The sequence below is a fragment of the Strix aluco genome, chromosome 18 (assembly GCF_031877795.1).
Source record: "Strix aluco isolate bStrAlu1 chromosome 18, bStrAlu1.hap1, whole genome shotgun sequence".
NCBI classification, from domain to species: Eukaryota; Metazoa; Chordata; class Aves; order Strigiformes; family Strigidae; genus Strix; species Strix aluco.
In genome coordinates, this window is record NC_133948.1 from 4,765,806 (window position 1) to 4,784,580 (window position 18,775).

Consider the following 18,775-nt stretch of genomic DNA (forward strand, 5'->3'; position numbering starts at 1 on the left):
TTGTAGTCATCTCTGTTTCTGATTCACACTTCATATTTGATTCTTCTGTTAGAGTACCCTTAGTCCTGTCATTGGTCTTAATTTTTAAACATCAGGCAGTATGGATACGGGGTATGTATGCATATGCTCAGCATGAATGTGTATAGGCATGTATATACACACACACATATGTTGTTGTGTAATTTGGCTGCTTGGTCCATTCTTTGAAAGTGGTACAAAGTAGTAGGTATGATAACATACCTAAGAAAGCAGGAAACTTGATTGCATACTCCCTTAGAGAGTAATGTATTAATTAAATCTACATTTCTGAGTTTGTTAGCTAATGTATTAGGGGCTTCTTGAAAACCTCTTCTGCCACCAAAACAGATTCTGGTGATACTTGTTTTAAACTAATTGATAAAGTTAGGTGTCAGTGCATTGTCACTGTATTTTCTTATGATGTGCACAAGGAAAAGGAAATGCATCTTTGGGTGATAGGAAAGTTAAGTGACATATTCAGCAGAGACAGTTGCATATTTATATTTAGTCATCTCCCTGTACCTTACCTGTGGTGGTCAGTGAGCTGTCCCAAAAAGACAACATGGAGAAGTTGTCAGGACAGAAGGTCTGTACTTTTGCAGTAGGCTTTCCTGAAACCCTGACCAGCCCTGCTTGGGAAGGAGGAGTTTAGTAGAGATTAGTTGATTGTGATATTTTTGTATTGGTCCTTTGATTTGGTAATAATTTGTCTCTTATTTTGGCTGCAAAGTAGAGGACAATGCAGGAGATAGAAGAATAAAGAAAGCAGGGAGGAATAAACACAAGACTGAAGTCTGATTTTTTGCAATATGGTTTAGGAGAATGTTATTGAACAGTGAGCTGACAATTTTACAGTATTGAGTAATCTTGTAGTTCTTAATGTTTCAAGTAATGTAGCTAGAGAGGGATGAACATTGTGTCCTGAGAGCTTTTACTAAAAGGATTTGCTTCTTGCTGTTGAATACAAAAAGATCCATTTCTGGTAGGCTGCTGCGTGCAGTGTACCTGGAAAAAAAAAAGATGCCAGAAGGGTTTTTCTCTCAAATGTGATAATAGCTATGGTAAAGTTCTGAAAACAGTGTAAGCTGGAAGAGACACCTGAAAATTTAGCATTTGAATGTGTCCTGCCCCAGAGGTTCTAAAGGAGCTGTGGTAGTTTTTTGTTGGTAGTATGTATGTATGTGTGTCTGTTTTCAATATCTAGTTGTTCTGGTAAAAATCAGTGGTACAGTTTCCTTTGTTGAACTGGCAGCTTTGTTCTGCTACGATTAAGTGAAGTGCCACCTTGCCCTATGATAAATGCATCTTCCAGAAGACCAGTGTTTTCCAGTTTTCCACCCATGCAGTTTTATCAAACTACTGGTACCTTGTCAAAGCAGCATTGGGACACTTTACAAGGGCATACAGAGCACTCCTGCAGATGCAGACAGGAGTCCTGTGGACTGTCAGGTAAATTAGGTGCCTAACTACTTCTCACATCACAGGGGCTTATCCTCTTTGGGTGAGTCTGTAGGTCTGATTCTCAGGATGAATTTTTAACTGCTTAGATAGCTTTGTGAACTTGATCCTTCAGTGAACGATGTGCTGTGATCTGTGGTGATTTTATCTTTGTTATTGGTTGGTATATTTGGGGGTTGTGAAATAGATTGTTACAAACCTGTTGTACTTTGAAGATTCTGGGTCAGTGAAAGACAAGCAGGTGGTCTTTTAACAAATCTTCTGCTAATTCCTGTCCTTATTCCTTGCTTGAATTCAGGTTTGCATTTAGAATCCAGTGGGTTTTCCTACTGTAGCCATTAATTTTTTTAACTTGCTTTTCTCTTTGTCCCTAGGGTGTATTGGACAGATTTTCCCAAATTCAGCCGAAGCTCATCTTCTCTGTTGAAGCTGTTATATACAATGGCAAAGAACATAACCACTTGGAAAAGCTGCTTAGCGTGGTAAAAGGTATTTCACCGTATACCATCTAGTCTTAGTTATGCTGTAGTTCTGTGAGCACTCAAAGCCTGCACTGCTGCTAAAAGTGACACTTTTGACAGCTTGTCACCATCCTTCCTCCTTTACAGTATCTCTGTGGCCACTTAGAATTTCAGAACTGATTTGAGTAAAAGCTAACCAGTCTTTTGTGTAATTCTAACAGCCTTTTGCTAGCTTAGCTTAAATATACTGTTGACTAATTTATGGTAAGTGAGGGAGCAGAGACTGATGATACTGCTTTGTTTTAAGCCCAAGTGAAGTGCTGCTGAGGACAAGCAAAGAGGTATTACAGCACTAAAGCTTGTAGGTTCACACATGTTTTTTTAAAAGGCTGGCAATATTGAAGAAATCGTATCTTAGGTAACAAGTTAGTCTTTTGAGCTTTCTTAACATTTAAAACCACATCCAATACTCAGTCCATCAGAATTATTTCTGTTACTTACTGCATTACACTGAACAATCCAATCAGGCAGAAAAGACCTTCAGTTTATGTAACTGAATGTAGGAAATAATTTTTTTTTCTTCCTTCTTCCAGGTCTTCCAGATATAAAAAAAGTGGTGGTGATTCCATACGTCTCCTCAAGAGAAACCATAGATATTTCTAAGATTCCAAACAGGTAATGGGAACTTGTGAGCTTTGACTGTTGTACCTAGGCATGAGATGGATGCTGATACCTATTGAAACTGCTTGACCTCTTGAACTTGCAAAAGCTAGGATTTAGCCAGATTTCTTAATGTGGGTCTAGCTTCATACTGAAACCAGAAATAATATGTTGCTGCAGATGTTTTGCTTCTACAAAGCTACTGTTGGTATTAATGGCTCTCAAATGAAGGCAAAATTCAATAGGATATAGCAGGGAGAAGAAGGTGGCTTCAGAAATGAATACTTAATAACTTTTAATTGACATTTTCAGAGGTAATTTGCTTTGCTTATTTACTGGTCTGGATTATGTATGTTAGATACCTTTTGGAAATGGTTGAGTTCCAGACTTTCTGTTGAGGGTCAGATTGTTCCAGTCTGCATTGAGCTGTTAAGACTGGCAGCTGGTTGTAGGTGCAGATTTATAGGCTTGATTTTTGTGTTGCATCTTAATATTATACTAATATTTTATTTTAAAACCAAAAAAGAAAACAAAATAATTAGCAATTCAAAGAGTAGAAATACTAGGAGTAAAAATAATAAACATAGTTTGAATATATAGTTTATTGTAAAAGAGCTATTAGATACAGAGGTAATCATATATATGGGCTGGGGTGATGCTTTCAAAAATTTTTTGAACTGTTTCTTTTTTCTCTTCTTATGCAGTGTCTTTTTAGAAGACTTCCTTGCTACTGGGAAAGGAGACCAGGCCCCCCAACTGGAGTTTGAACAGCTGCCTTTCAGTCATCCTCTCTTTATCATGTATTCATCAGGCACAACAGGGGCACCAAAATGCATGGTTCATTCAGCAGGGGTATGTCTTCCCTCCTGGAGGTGCACTATCTATATTTAACTACCTGGGTTATATTTTTCCTTTAACAGTATCATACCATAATGTACTTCAAGGAAGAATTGGTTGCTGGCAGTTTTTTAGTAACTTGCAATGAAACTTTCTCTTTGAAAGTGACTGTTTGAAAGCAAATATGGATTAATAAGGATATAAAATAATTTAGAGATTGGTGTGGAGACCTTTCAGATTTCAGCTATTTCTTCGGAGCAAATGTCAGTCACAAAAGCACTAGTGGAACTGGCCTGACTGATACTTGTAGAAGAAATGCCAAAGAACTTGAATTGTGTGCTTGGAACTGATTTTTGGACACTGACAAATCAAGGCCTGTAGGGAGCTTGCAGTTTTTATTATCTAGAATTTTTTTGACCTTAAACTCACTCCCTACATTTATCAGTTGAGAGCATGTCATTCTCATCAATCTTTTCTTAAGGAAGGAAGCCAGAAGGTTAGCTATCTCTTTGGGTGTAGGTCTTGCTTTGTATGGAAGCTTTGCTTTAGGCAGTGTCTTGTTGTGACTAGAGGCATATAGGATGTTAGTGCCAAAATCACCCATGCTCACATGCTTTCTATTTACTATTCAGCTTCTAAAAGTTGTTCCAGGCAACATATTAAAGTTCAGCAAGTGTCTCCAGAAGTCAGGCATAGTGTTGAAACTTTAACTCTGCCATAGTCCTTAATAAAAGGCAGGGCTTTTTCCCCTTAAGGCAGACAGAATGTGTTGTCTAGCACATTTGTACCAACTTCATAAATTAAACTGCACAACTATTATCCAGTGTCCATTGTTTCTGCTGTTTGCTCTGAAAGTCAGGATGAGCTTCTTGGGAGACTGGCTGTTGTCTAGGTTGCCTGAGGGCAGGTTCCCTTTGATGTTATGCCCATAGTGTGTAGTTCTTGCCTCTCTTTGATGGCAAGGACTGGAGGATTTGCCCACAGATAAATCCCATGCTGCCTGTAAATGCTCTGCTTTACATGTTATCAATAGGAGATCATACCAGGCAGCATGTGACATATAAAATGGTCCCTTTGGAACACAAATCCTATGTGAAGATGGTATATTTTGAAGTTTGACAGCTGTTTTGAAGCTGTACTGGCTTTAGACTGGTTAAGTACTTGCAGAAATGGATTAGTAAAAACAGGACAGGTGTTTTGTTCAGTGATGTGTGATAAACAGTAGGGAGATGAAAAACACAGATGTAGATCAGACAACAGGACTTTTCTCTGTTGCAAAGTTCTTTCTCTTCCCATGTTATCTGTATGGCTGCTTAGCTTGCCCTTAATCATGCCTTTGCTCTCCACCTGATTCATCTTTTCAGTTCATACAGAGCTACCTGAGGGTTTAGGTACTAATCCTTGCTGGAGAGGAGAGAATGTGATGGTTTGTTGAATAGGATATGTTACTTACAAGGATCCTGTGTTCCTACTGAGCAGCTCTGTAGTTCCTGTATTGCAGGGTGACTTTTTTCCTTCAGTTCTAGTGCTAACACTTCTGTTGATTGGTCTAAAACCAAATTGTTGCATCAGAGGCTTCCTTGGTTTGTATGCTTTGTATGTGTCAGTTTGAATAGGGCCTATAAATAAAATCAATGCAAAGAAATTCTTAGATGTCTTCTGCACACTTAATTGGGTTCCTCTGTTTGTTCTTGGCTTAATCTTGTTTCCACTGTAATTAATAGGATGATTCTAATTGATTTCAACAAAACCAGAATTAACCCACGGTGTTTGTCTCATTTTTCCAGCCTCAGATTAACCAAAGTTTGGTTTTCATAGTTAAAAATGCAAGAAGAGATGACATTTCAATAAAGACATTTCAATTACTGCTTATTTGCAGTGCGCTTCAATGCTGTTCTGTTACTGTACTGGTCTTATAGATGCTAATAGACAGCTTGCTTTAAATTCACAGCTCAGTTTCTCTAATTCTCTGGTAAGTTTCTGGTGTGTTTTTTCTGCACATACTGTTTTCTTGACACACAGTGAAATAACATATGTAAATAATGACAATGAAGCCAGGTCATGGGAAATTATTTAAAAAGTAGTGCCTTAGAGTAAGATTTTTCTGGTCTTGGAAGGAAAGCTGAACAATTGGGTGTGCTGCAGAAGGACATTTGGAGGGTTCTTTCTAATACTTGAAAAACGTTAGTGAGTAATTGTTATTCTTGAGTCCTAAAAACATTGGTTCTGCTTCTTACCTTATTCATACAGGCCCCTTTTCAGTTATTCCATATTCCCAACTATCTAAGGAGAGAATTTCTTTATAAAATTCTAATCAGTTCATTTCTATGCATCTTAAGGACTCACAAGACCTGGGCTTAAGTAGCTGTGGTGCTACAGACTTCTTGTGTAACTGTAGGCAAATCACTCTGGGGATTTTTCATGCTCGGACTCTTTCTGAACGCTGTACAGAGAACACTGCTGGTTTGAGACCAGGACCAGCAGCCATGAGTAGCTGCTCTCTCAGCTACATAATCACTTAGTACTGGTCCCTTATGTGCTGATAGTGTGGCTCAGGAGCAGCCGTGCCTACTGATTTTTTGACACTCCAGATGCTCAGCACTTTATCAGCTGTATGTTAAACCCAATGAAGACAAACAGACCACTAAGTCTTTATCAGCTGCCAGATCTGTGTCATGAAATGCTAAATGCTTAGGATTTATTTTGAGGGTCATACAAGTACTATAAATAAAGAAGTCCTATAAATAAACTTGAGAGAGCATCTTGGGCCGTAAGCTCTTTAGAACAGCTGTGCCTTCTACCACAATACCTTTGTTTCTGGACTGAGACTTCCCGTACTTTGCAGGGGAATAGTTCATAACCTCTACCTAAAGTCATTGTTAAATTTCGCTTTGGTTCCAAAGCTGTGAAATAGCAACAATTAAATGAAGGAAGAAGAAAGCCAATATTTATTTTAATTGAATTTGACTTTTCACTATTTTGTGTGGCTCTTTCAGATTCTCTTGCAGGAGCAATAGGCTTGCTTTTATAAATGGGATAATTATGTTAACACCTGCAATTCTTTTTGTAACCTTAACAATTAAGTTAGACACAGAGTTTCTAAATCCTGAATTTTTTAAAAAAAAATTTAAATGTAGATAATGGTAGCTATAGCTAGGTGGCAGCATTGTGACAGCTTAGTGTATTCAAACAGTAGCAGGTGAATTCAGACCTGGTTCCTTTGAGCTGCAAAGAGAAAATAACATTATTTCCTTTATTTTTATTTAATGTTTTCTGCCTTTTGTCCCGAAGTGTGTGCCAGTTTTATGACTCTCCTTTTTCATATCAAATGTTTATCTGTAATCTATTTTCTTTCAGCATAAATCTTGTTTCATGCTTATGAAGCTCTTAATAGTTCCACTATAACTCCTTGCATAAATGCAAAAACCATCTTTACTGTAAAATCAACCACATTAATTTGTCACTGCAGTTAAGTGACTTAATGAAGTAGTTTGTAAATTTATTTATCCTAACAAGTTATGTTTTAATGATGATCAGAAAGGTACTTTAGCAGCATTTCCAACAAAAGGAAGTAATATATTTAACTATATTATTAATACTGATACTTTGACCAGTGGGATTTTTCACATTGCTAGTCACTTCAATGTTTACAAGAGGTGTGTATGGTTAGGTCTTTTGTTTTCTAGATGTTAATAGATAAGATAGTTTGGATAAATAGCATTAATGTGTAGCAGCTGCTGTAGTTTATAGCAGCTCTAGGTCCTTCATTCCTCCCAGTTGCCTAGATATACTGAAAATGAAACTCTGTCAAAGGGCTTATCTTGGAAAATCTGACTGGTAAAAGCATGCTGTTAAAATTATAGCCTGCATGGGGTACTCTGCAACTCTGATAGCTGAGTAGAGTCGGAAGTGAAGCAAGTTATTTATTCCATGGATTAAAAGTGATGTGTAGTGGGAATTGCTGAGGTCTAATGAGAGAGGCTGAAAAGTTATGTGAGAAAATGGAGAATGCAATTGCTGCTGTAGATAGGCCCTGGGATTTACTTCAGTTGTAGTTAAAGGCAATACTTGCCTTTAATCCTGGAGTACATCCTGCAAAGTATTGACAACATTAGTTTTTTCTGAAGTCTTAATGTGCTGTCAGAGTTTTGCTTTTCATTTATGTGCACTTAGATTTTTCTTTCACTATGTTTTTTTCCAGGGTACGCTAATACAGCATCTGAAGGAACACATTCTTCATGGCAACATGACCAGCAATGACATTATTATGTACTATACAACGGCAAGTGTGGCTTATTAAGGCATTTTTAAAAACACTTTAATATATTTTTCTTACAAATATGGGGGAGCTTTTCATACAAATCTACAAGGACATTTTAATGTATTTTTAATTCTTGTTCTGCAAGGGATTGTTCTACTTAACAGTTTAAAAAAAATTAGGTGGAATAATAAAATGCAACAGGGACCTTTCTGATGAAAGGTCAAACCCATGTTAAATGTTTCTGATCCAATTAGTGAGGAAAATGGATTGATTTTTACAGTCTCTTAGGTTTATTGATCTAACTGCCTCATCAATATCACCTGTAAAACGGGCTCCACCTTCCTGCATCATGCAAGGCTAGACCATACTGAAGATGAGAATTTCTGTTATGTCTTTCTGTTTTAGTGGAGAGGCAAGAAGCTGCACAACTCTAAGTTTAGTAAAGGAAAGGGAATAAAACTGATATACGTAGGAGTTCAGTTATGTGGTGTTTTCTTTTTCTAATGTTGTGGTAAAGAAAATTATTCCCAAGTCTTCTATTACTCTAACGGTTTGAGAAGGCTGATGTCTTTCCTCATGAGTTTCTTTCTGAACTTTAACACCACTAGTCAGTTTGCAATATCTCCGTGGAGGAATCATTATAATTACCTTGTCCCAAAGTTGTCCTGTCTCTTACTCATGCTTTAGAGGTATGTGTATAGGGAGGTATGGAATCCCCATCTCATTAGGTAGTTGTAAGGATAAGTTAGATCAACATCCATCAGGAACATGTAGATGATCCAGTCTTGGGACAGGTGAGAGGATAAACAATGCTCCAGCCTTATTTTCTGATTCCTAAATAATACAATTAGATGTAATCAGCAGAGATGGGTATAAACTCAGGTGCTTAACAGTTTTTTAAAAAAGGAAAACTTTGGGCAAGGAAGGTGGAGGAGAACATGGCACCTCTTGCCTAAGGGCAGGCAGCATGCTTTGGTCCAGATGATTCTGTCAAGAGCTACACCTGTCCATCACTTCCTAGTTGCCTGTAGTTCCTCTACCAGTGTATGACAGCAAGCAACACTCCTGATCCTGTGATAGAGCTGCCAGAAAAACAGACAGCTAGCTGGCAAAGGTAAAACTAATATAGGTATTCCCTTTTTTCCAGACTGGCTGGATGATGTGGAATTGGCTAGTGACTGCACTTGCTACAGGAGCTTCAGTGGTCCTGTATGATGGATCTCCTCTAATTCCATCACCAAATGTGCTCTGGGACTTGACTGACAGACTAGGGTATGTAAACGAGATTAAATGGAAGGATAATGGTCTTTACTGCTGTTATGATGACCGCATACAAGCAACCTCATTAAAGGTGTCATTCCCTTGGTCTGGAACTATTCTGTAGTGCGACATAGTTTATCTTTTGGCTTAGCCTTGAGTGGAACTACTTTTAAAAATTTTGTACTAAAACAATCTTTGAGAACGAGCAGAAGAGACAGAGCTGATTGTTTCAAATTTGAGTCAAGTGTTTGGATTCCAGACAAACAAAGAATTTTGGTTCAATAGTCAGTGTTCAAGAGCAGCCTTTTCAAAAGGCAGTAATTGGGAGCAATCTGAGGAGTAATTTCTCAGCACATTCAGAACTTAGAAAATAAGAATCCTTTATTTCAAGTAGCTCAACATAAGATTCAATATAGCACTTTGACTTAAAGACATAAATTGACTGGAAAGGCTCAGCAGGGTTGCTTATATTTTCATATTTTGCTTTTTAATCCATAATGCCTAATTCTCCCTGTCAAGATCTTCGTTAATTGTTTTACACAGTTCTTTGTGCCTCAAAATGCTCACAGTGCCCCCTCTCGAAGCCTAGAGAAATGGCAGTTATCAGATAAGCAGCTGTAAAATCCTGTGGTGGTGTTTAGCTTTGTACACTGGTTAAACTTTTTTTTGGTAACTTTTGGATTTTGCCAGCTGGATGTAAGGAGTAGATATGAATGTTATTGCTGTTAAAATAATGATTGTCATTTTTAATTGATAATTAAAATTAATTCATTTGGTAGAAAGTAGATGCCAAAAGATTAACTTTCTGACTCTTGATAATTAATAATTTAAACTTCACTCTGTCTTTTGTGACATGTAATATTTAAAGACTGACATTTTGCCTCTGGCTATTGTAATTGAAGGTTAATGCCTAGTCAGAATGCTTCCAGTAAGAAAACCCAACACAAAACAAACCCACAAACTTAAGACACCCTCCAGTAGAACAACAGGCAAAAATTTAGAATCGAGAAATAACACAGCTTATTTTTAAGCATTGTTTCTACATGCCAAAAGTAAGTGAAGATAACTGAAATGTGTCTGCATGTCTCACTTTTGTAATCTGGTGCTAAAAGCGGTGGCCATCTGTGTGGTAGTTCATAATGCAGTCTGTTCCCAACTCAATCATATGTTACATATTTAAAAAAAAGGCTTCAACATGTTAAGACTACCTTACTTCTCTGAAGATGTAACATACTTTCCTTCAGATAGCATATTCTTATAGTATCATCAAGATCTCATACTGCATGAGAGGAATTATTTAAGTGGACATCAATTAAAGCTGTGTTCAGGTGAGCTGTATTTAGTCACCATCCACCAATTACATAGCATTTGGAAGGAAATAATAGGAGACTAGGCTCTACATGTGCTGTAGAGGAAGTGTCAAAGAGCTTAAAAATAAACAGAGAAGCATTACGTATTCTAACTGTAAAATAAGCAATAATTTGAAGCACGGAAGAAAAGTAAGATCTTACACAAGAGTCAAAATAGTTCACATGATCGTGGTACATAACCGGAGGAGCAGTATACTTCTGTGGGCTCTCGTGGTGCTGTTCCCATGTAGATCCTAGTAGATTGCTCTATGCACCAATGTGTTGGTGCAAATAGCCTGTCCCTACCCAAGAGGTGGCAGCCCCTCAGTAACTGTCACCCACCTAAATGGCAAAGGAAGACATCCCCTTTTGATAGTGTTGAAATAGCCCTCGCTCTGTGTCAAACTGTATTATCTCAAGAGCTGCTCCACCTTCCATCTTGCCTTTGGAGTGAAAGCAAAGGTAGCAGGATCTTATTTTTAAGTTCTGCTGATGTACGTATTGCCCATATTCTGTGCACTTAGACCACATCCCTTATCTGTTGTCACGTGTTTTCTTGAGTGAGTTTATTGTTGTAATAGAAAATAGTAGAAGGCAGGGAAGAGGGCTTCCTGAAAGTCAGTAGAAACATTAAACTAGCACTTCCATTGGTAGCGTAGGGAAGGGGTACAGCCTTCAGTTCATGTTTTGATTATGTTGTATTGGAGAGCTCTAAATACACTTTTTGCAAGGGCGGAATTCAATTGTTCAGTTAACTAGGCCAAATTTCATGTTCAGTTAGGTACCTGCAACTCAGACTTTCATCAGTGGAAACTGAACAGATACCTAAGAGAAAATCACTGACTGCTGTCTTCGGAGTGAAGTATTCCTTGTAAAACTGTGCCCTGAAATGGCAAAATTTTTATGTGTAAGAGTGTTAGAAGGCAGCAGTTTTGTGTTAAACAGCTTAGTGGCAATTATAGCCCATTAATGAAGTAAATGTTGTAACGTTTTGTGATGTCTTTGGAGTGTTCTGCAGTTATGAATTCCTGTAAATGAAAGTGAATGTTTTCCATGAGGTGGGAAAGCTTTGCTTAATACTTAAGGATAGAATTAAAAGTTTCAAAGCTGCAGAAATGACATGTGATCTGACTAATTTTGATTGCTCAAAAGGATGTGCCTTGCACTTAGAAAGCTCTGAGAGTGCATTGCTTGACTAATCAGTGTACAGAGTGCCTAACAGCCTCTGCTTACTGCAGTGGGAATTGCAGGTCGTTAGAATCTTAGCATATTTAAATATGCAAAACATTTAAACTTTTTTCCCTCTAGGATCACCATCCTCGGAACGGGTGCAAAGTGGCTGGCTGTGCTAGAAGAGAAAAATTTAAAACCATGTAAGCTTCAAAAAGCTATCCAATCCCTTCTATCCTCTCTCCTACCTTTCCTTTCCAGGTTCTGGCCCCGTATTTTGTCAAAAAGTCCCTTATGTAACTATTCTGGATTGTAGTGACAAATAGTTAGAAGTTCATGTAAAAATTCTACTTTAACCTATTTTGTTGATTTCCTCCTTTTAAAGGTGAAACACACAATCTGCAAACGCTCCACACTATACTGTCTACAGGATCACCGCTCAAATCTCAAAGCTATGAGTATGTCTACAAACACATAAAAAGCAGTGTTCTCCTGGGATCCATTTCAGGTGATGTTTTTATGCTGCAGGCATCTTACTAATTCTGTTCATTGCATGCGCATTTCTTGCTTGTTTGCTGCTGTATATTTGGGAAGCTTAAGCCTGGGATCATTTGGGCTTGGTTATAGTTAAACTGGAATTAATTGTCTCTTTAGTGGAGAGATTTTCTGCATAATTCATAATGCAGTCCCATAACGAAGCTTGTACACTCAAAGGCTTTTAGGTGGAATGTTTCTGACATGGTGGATGTTTTGGTTTTTAGCTTTTTTTTAAGCAGGATCATTTATTTTGACTGGCTGTCCTTAGGAGTAGCAGGGTGAGATCAAGAAAAGAGTCTATTAACCTACAGAACATACTGTTCTGCAAATAGCTGACTTTAGCAGAAAATACCTCTTGGAGAGGTTGTTCCATGTTCCCATTTCAATTCTTTTGTGCCAAGTAATTGGCACTGCAGACAGATTTTTTTTTTCTAAATTATATAATTAGAGAAATATCAAGCCCACATACTGTGCAGTTTGTTGTGAGGACTGCCAGCTGAGGCAACTTCTATTCACATAAGGTCCACCACAACTCCTCATTCTGCTTTGTAATGAGGACTGACTTTTTCAAAGGGCTTTTTAACTCAGTTTAGTTTGATTTTTAAAGTCTGACTATTCTGCTACTGGTCTTAGAGTAGTGCTGAATCGTGAACTTGCTACTAGAGACATTAGTAGTCTCAAATGCAGAAGACTACTTTTGAGTAAAGCTATCATGATTTATTTGTGTCTTAATTCTACTTCCTTGAAGTCCTAGAAAGACTAGAAGTATTCCAGTTAAGTAAGCACTTTGACAGTATCTATTTTTAAGATAACTGTTCATCCTATGGGCATGGCTCCCTTTCACCCCTGCCCCCTCCATGTTAATGAGAACAAGATATAAAAGCTAAGTAAATATTGAGTGGAATAGCTTGACTGGTTGCTTTACGCTGAAAACAAACAAGAAGACATTCCTAAGTGATCTTAAATATCTAAGTCTGTAAGCTAGGGCCTGTTTATTTTCTCACTCTCATATAAATGGAAATTTCCTTAAATGAGATTAAAGAAACTGTTGGAAGTGATGCCTTAAGGAGTGTTTCTGCATGAAGGGCATACACCTATAAAAAGACATATGAAGTAAAGAAAGAAACCTTCTTTTAATAAAAGTCATAACATCCTAGGTAGTACTGTCTATTCTAGGCTTCTTGATGTGGATCAGAAGCATTTGGCAAAGGTGGCAGTTTGCAGTTCTAGAGTTCTTATGTAGCTTTCAGTTTTGCTTTTTCAAAAATGTAGCATATTCTAAATGGACTTCTCTTATTGTAGGTGGGACAGATATCATTTCGTGTTTCATGGGTCAGAATGTTACAATTCCAGTTTACAAAGGAGAAATTCAGGCCAGAAATCTTGGAATGGCTGTAGAAGCATGGAATGATGAAGGTAACTATTATCCAAAATATTAGGCACACTTATGAAATACAGTAGTTATACGACCTTAAGTTTCATTCATCAGATGGGTGAACAGTCAGCTGTTAAATGGGAGATTTCACTTTGGAAACATGTTCCACAAAACCTGCATCTGGATCCATCTGATCTGGATCCTACAGGACTCTAGTGAAGATAATTGATGTGTAAAAACGCCCTGTTTTTCCATTATTCTGCTAAAGCACGTCGAGGCCAAATTCTGGCTTCCAGTGTGTGTGCTAATTAGCTGTGTTGCTATGGATGCCAGGCTGGCTTCCACCCTCTGGTGTAACTCTCCTGAAGTTCCTGAGGTTAAGATAGGGATGAGTTTAGGAATTGAACACAAGCTGTTAATACCACCACTCACAGCTCATCTCATATCTACATCAGTAGCTGGCATGTAAGTAATAACTGTAGATGCTCTTTGCTTTGGTACTCTATTGTTTACAGAAGGGAAATGCAGAAAATACCTCTTTCTTTGTAAACAGGAAAACCAGTTTGGGGTGAGAGTGGAGAGCTGGTTTGTACCAAGCCTATTCCCTGCCAGCCTACACACTTCTGGAATGATGAGAATGGAAGCAAGTACAGGAAAGCTTATTTTTCAAAATTCCCAGGTATGTGATGCAGGGCGTTGGATACTGCTCTAACTGACCAAGGATATAGATTGTATTGCTGCTTGTAGGATGGTACAGGTGTGTTTTTGCCCAGTGATAGGCACATGTAGTTTTGGGTCCAGATTTTCAGGATGAGAACTCCACAGCATGTTTCGTAATATCCCACTCTCTGTTTTCTAGTGCTTTGTTTTGAATATGGATCCAAATCACTTTAAGAACCTCTGGAAAGCTCCAATCCCATTTTGCTCCTGCTCTCATTAGGCAGATATGACTGTAACAGCCTGATAATCTGTAGTGCAGACATAGACGGCTTGGCAAGAGTGTGAAATGGAAGTGCTGATCAGGTCAGGGAGCAATCCTCCATTAACGAGTGCTACTGCGCCTCTGCCATACGGCTCCTACCTAGCTGGAGGAGTGAATCCTAAGGGGTAGGTGCTGACCTGCTACCTCATTAGCATGAGGTTTAAGTATGTGCTGCCTCAGACATGCATATTCTGCACTCATACAGTCTTCCAGTGGTGGTAAGAGTAAAGGAACAGGTACGGTGGGCCAGAGGCTTTCTTCCTAATAATTGTGGAAGACTCTGCTCATCCAGAGCTTTTGCTTGTGTGGCACAGTGATGCTGAACTCCCTGCTGCTTACTGGGCAGGGGCTTTTGTAGGAGCAGGACCTCAAGCTGCTTCTTTTTGGAGATGGATGCTTTTTTTATAAATAGCAGCAATACAGAGAGGATTCAACGAGGAGTCAATGTGCAGCAGAAGATAATCATATAGGAAAATGGAGGGAATGTGGAAGTTGCAGTCTGCATGTAACCCTGACAACAATAAATGGAAAAAAAATCTGAGACAATTGTTAGACTGAAATCACTGTGGTCACTAGATTGTCTGAAACCCCTTCTCTGTATTTCCTTGTAAATGAGCTTAAGGTTATAACAATTAAGTTAGAAAATGATCTTATGTGCACATGCATGGGCAAATAATGGAAGTTTGTTTTTTCCTTTAGAAAACTGAGTGGAATTGGCTTGTATTTGTGGCAGACTGCTGTAGTGGTATCAATCTTAAAAATAATACAAAACTTAGTCCAGCTCTGAAAACTCAAATCTGATTTTACATTAACACAAATCAAGAACATTAAGCACATAAGCTCCCTAGGGAATTGTTGAGACCGACTGTGCAAGCCTTGAAAGCTTCTTGCACAGAATTGTACATCATAAAAGAAGTGGATCAAGGAGGACTGGTGGAAATATTGTTACCTTTGTGGAAGATTCTTCCAGTTTCCTCAAAATGTGATGTTCAGAGCAACGATTCATCTGTTTTCTAAAGGATGCTTTATAGTCATGCAAACAAGGAATCAGAAGATAACCTAGGGTTTGATCCTAATATGTGAGCTAGTCTTGTGTGCTAGCTCTTTGTAGTAAATGGGATGTGGATTGTGTAGTTAAGTATTGCCACATTTGCTGGGGGTAGTTCTTAAAGTATATCTCATATGTTATATTTTTGTATGTGTTATATGAAGTTAATGTGAATTGAGTTACACAAATGTCTGCCATGACTGGATGAATAAGAAAATCAGCTGCTTAACTGCTGTCATTCTCTAACAGGTGTTTGGGCGCATGGTGATTACTGCAAAATTAATCCCAAGACAGGAGGAATTGTCATGTTGGGTCGCAGGTATAGTATTTTGGTGAAAGTGTTCTGAGTAAACAAGTGTTAAAATTCGCAAACTTTCCCTTAGAGCATAATGTATGTGATTCTTTGTCATGCCTGTTAGCTTTATATTCCTTTTGTTAAATCCAGTATTGTGGATTTCAACCCTTAAATGAATCAGAGCAGCGGGATTAGAGGGAAAGAGCCCATTTCAGAGTTCTACTCCACTTTTGTATATGTGAACACAGGACAGTATTGGACTTGTTTTTGCGTTCTGTGGTTTATAATGATCATCTATAAGAGCGTTTGAATTGAGGGTGCAGCACATTCAAGGTGGTGAATCAGGAAACTTGTCTTCTGGTCTTGGCTTTGCCATTGACTTGCTTTACAGCAGAACTTAATTAAAGAAGGCCAGGTGTGAAGTTGTGTTCGTGTTAGCAGTTGTAGACATTCAAGATCACCATTGTGGCTAAATTTTCTGCTTGTGTTTAAAAGTTGCTGTTCGAAACAAAGTTGAGTGAGTGCCTTGAAGCTGTGTCTGGCACTGTCACAAACAGACCTACTCAACAGACATACGGTGTGAGGTTGCTATATATGAAACAAGTTCCAGCTATAAGAGACTGGAAAGTAATGACATGCAACTGCAATATGATGGAGTACTACAAAGATTCTTGGTCTGTTTTGTCATCAGTGGTGTGTGTGTGTATTTGTAGGCTACTGGGAAGGGGAGGGACTAGGAGAGGTGAATGAATAATGTTGAGGTTCTCCGTACAACTTCATTCTAATGAGCAAAATCCCTTTTTGAATCAAATTCTTCTAAAATTCTGTTTCTAATGTGACTGCATATTCACTGCATGAAATGTAGAGAGACTTGGTTAATTGCATCAATTTTTCTCTTTTCATCAAACTCTAATCACATTTTAATGCTTCTTTGGTTTTTTGTCTGATTTTCAGTGATGGCACATTAAATCCAAATGGAGTAAGATTTGGAAGTTCTGAAATTTATAACATAGGTATGAAATTAACTTTCCACTTTCAGCTATGACATTGTTGCCTTAAATCTGAAATGTAAGCATTATACAGGTGTTTGGAAGGGTTAAGTAATAAGACACTATTTTTCAAATGAAAGACAATACAGAGCATATTAGCATTAGCAGTAAAATTCAGTTCTGTAGACTTGGAATTGGTTGCTTTCCTGAAGTATCTGTAGGGCTGGAGATGACTAGTTGAGCTGTGTTCTCCATAAGATGTTGCTTTCATATAATAAGGCCTTACAGACTAATTATATTATGCAGATTTATAAGAGAATACTTAACTTGTGAGGCTTTTTTTTTCCTGCAAGACAAGCTCTTGGCACTGGTTTTATTGTATCTTTACTAATAATTAGAAGTTCTTAAACTTGTTCTTTGAAAAGGCTTCAAAGAAGGTCTGTCTTGTGGAAGGTGGTGAAACTGTGCCTGCAGACGTGCTAATCTGAGATTTAAGGACCTGTTGCCTCTCCTTGTTCTTGTGTGATCAGGCATGTTAGTTTTCTACCTATGCTGCAATGGGGATTGTGAGGAATGACTTAGTGTAAAAGCTTGTTATCTGTCCGAAAAGTTATAGCAAAATTTTTTTGTCCTGGACATAAATATATGCAATCCTTAAACCTGGATTTTCACCTGAGCAGGATTTAAAATTTCAGAGGGGAAGCTTGTTGTGGAATAACCTAGCCAGGATGTCTGTTTTGCCTTTGTAGCTCTAGGGGATGTGATAGTTCTTTTGGTGCAGCCACAAAAAAAGTGCATCTAGAATAATACACAAATGCAAGTAGTAATAAGTGCTCTTCCTTTATTTTCAGTTGAAGCCTTTGAAGAGGTTTCCGATAGCCTCTGTGTCCCTCAGTACAACAAAGATGGGGAGGAGAGGGTGATACTCTTTCTGAAAATGGCATTAAACCATGTGTTCAGCGAGGATCTGGTGAAAAGAATTCGAGATGCAATACGTATAGCGCTTTCTGCCAGGCATGTTCCAAGCCTCATTCTAGAAACCAAAGGCATTCCGGTATGTCATGAAAAATGCTGCCTACTTTTTTTGATTTGTCACCTTGAATAGTAATTAAGGAGCAGTTGTCATTGCTCTTCAAACCCACATGCATGGAAATTTTAGCATCTCAAAAGTGTATTCGAGCTTTATAAATAGTTTGTCTATGTTGCCTAGCAACATCATTTCATCTCCTTTTCAGCTAAGCATGTTTTTGTTTTTTAACAATACCTAAAAATGCCCATTCTCAGTTTATAAATGTGTTGCATTTTCTCAGTAATATATACTTAAGCCTTTTAAAGGAAAATATTAAAAAGGTAAGTTAGCTTTTCTGGCTGCCCATAAGCTTATTTTGGTTTTGTTTTTCTTTCAGGTGACATTGTTATGAAAGCTGAGAGCACTGAGCAAATTTATAAAATCATTTCATACCCTTTCCACTTTTACATCTGTTTAGCCACTTAAATGTAGCTCTATCTCTGTCTTAACTGTAGCGGTAACTAAATTAAAATTCTTGTGCTTATGTTGGGTGAGGGGAGAAAAATTTGTATAGCTAAAGGTTCTGCATGCTCAGTCTGGAGCTGCATTACTCTACAGTGCTCTTCCTCGCTGTAGGAACTCTTTAGTTGGAATACCTGTTTTTAATAGTCCTCTCTGATGCTGGAGTCTCCTCAACAGCTCTATGAGCAGCAGAACAGGGGTGCAGAGCCTAGTTCTCAAGTCCATTTGCACATAGACTTGAGTGCACCTAGAGAAAAGATTTGAGACTTCAGACCAGTTGTTTGATATTCTGACACCCTTTTACTGCCGACGTGCATTTCTATGTGAAAGTGGTCTGGGGTTCAGGACTACCAGCCTCCACAGTGCACACAGCCATCTGGTCCTGGTCTGTTGAGATACTTCTGTTTCAGACCACTGTTGGCAAATAACACTTGGCTCAAAATGTCTTCTTTGCATGAGTGTCAAATCCCCTGCACCTGGTAAATGGTGAAGTCTAGATTTTCTGGGCTGCAGCGTAGCTTCTGCATGAAGTGTTAGACTTGTA

At 38.2% G+C, this 18,775-nt stretch overlaps 1 protein-coding gene across 1 annotated transcript in view; it reads left to right on the top strand.

The window, feature by feature from the left end:
* AACS (acetoacetyl-CoA synthetase) overlaps positions 1 to 18,775 on the top strand; it is a 44,020-nt gene that overhangs the window by 22,185 nt on the left and 3,060 nt on the right. The window contains exons 6-17 of the mRNA XM_074844328.1: positions 1,851 to 1,965; positions 2,531 to 2,612; positions 3,302 to 3,449; positions 7,636 to 7,716; positions 8,843 to 8,967; positions 11,613 to 11,677; positions 11,860 to 11,982; positions 13,314 to 13,427; positions 13,940 to 14,065; positions 15,666 to 15,735; positions 16,666 to 16,724; positions 17,552 to 17,754. Of these exons, the coding sequence (XP_074700429.1) occupies positions 1,851 to 1,965; positions 2,531 to 2,612; positions 3,302 to 3,449; positions 7,636 to 7,716; positions 8,843 to 8,967; positions 11,613 to 11,677; positions 11,860 to 11,982; positions 13,314 to 13,427; positions 13,940 to 14,065; positions 15,666 to 15,735; positions 16,666 to 16,724; positions 17,552 to 17,754 (1,311 nt within the window). The remainder of the gene's footprint in view (positions 1 to 1,850; positions 1,966 to 2,530; positions 2,613 to 3,301; positions 3,450 to 7,635; positions 7,717 to 8,842; positions 8,968 to 11,612; positions 11,678 to 11,859; positions 11,983 to 13,313; positions 13,428 to 13,939; positions 14,066 to 15,665; positions 15,736 to 16,665; positions 16,725 to 17,551; positions 17,755 to 18,775) is intronic.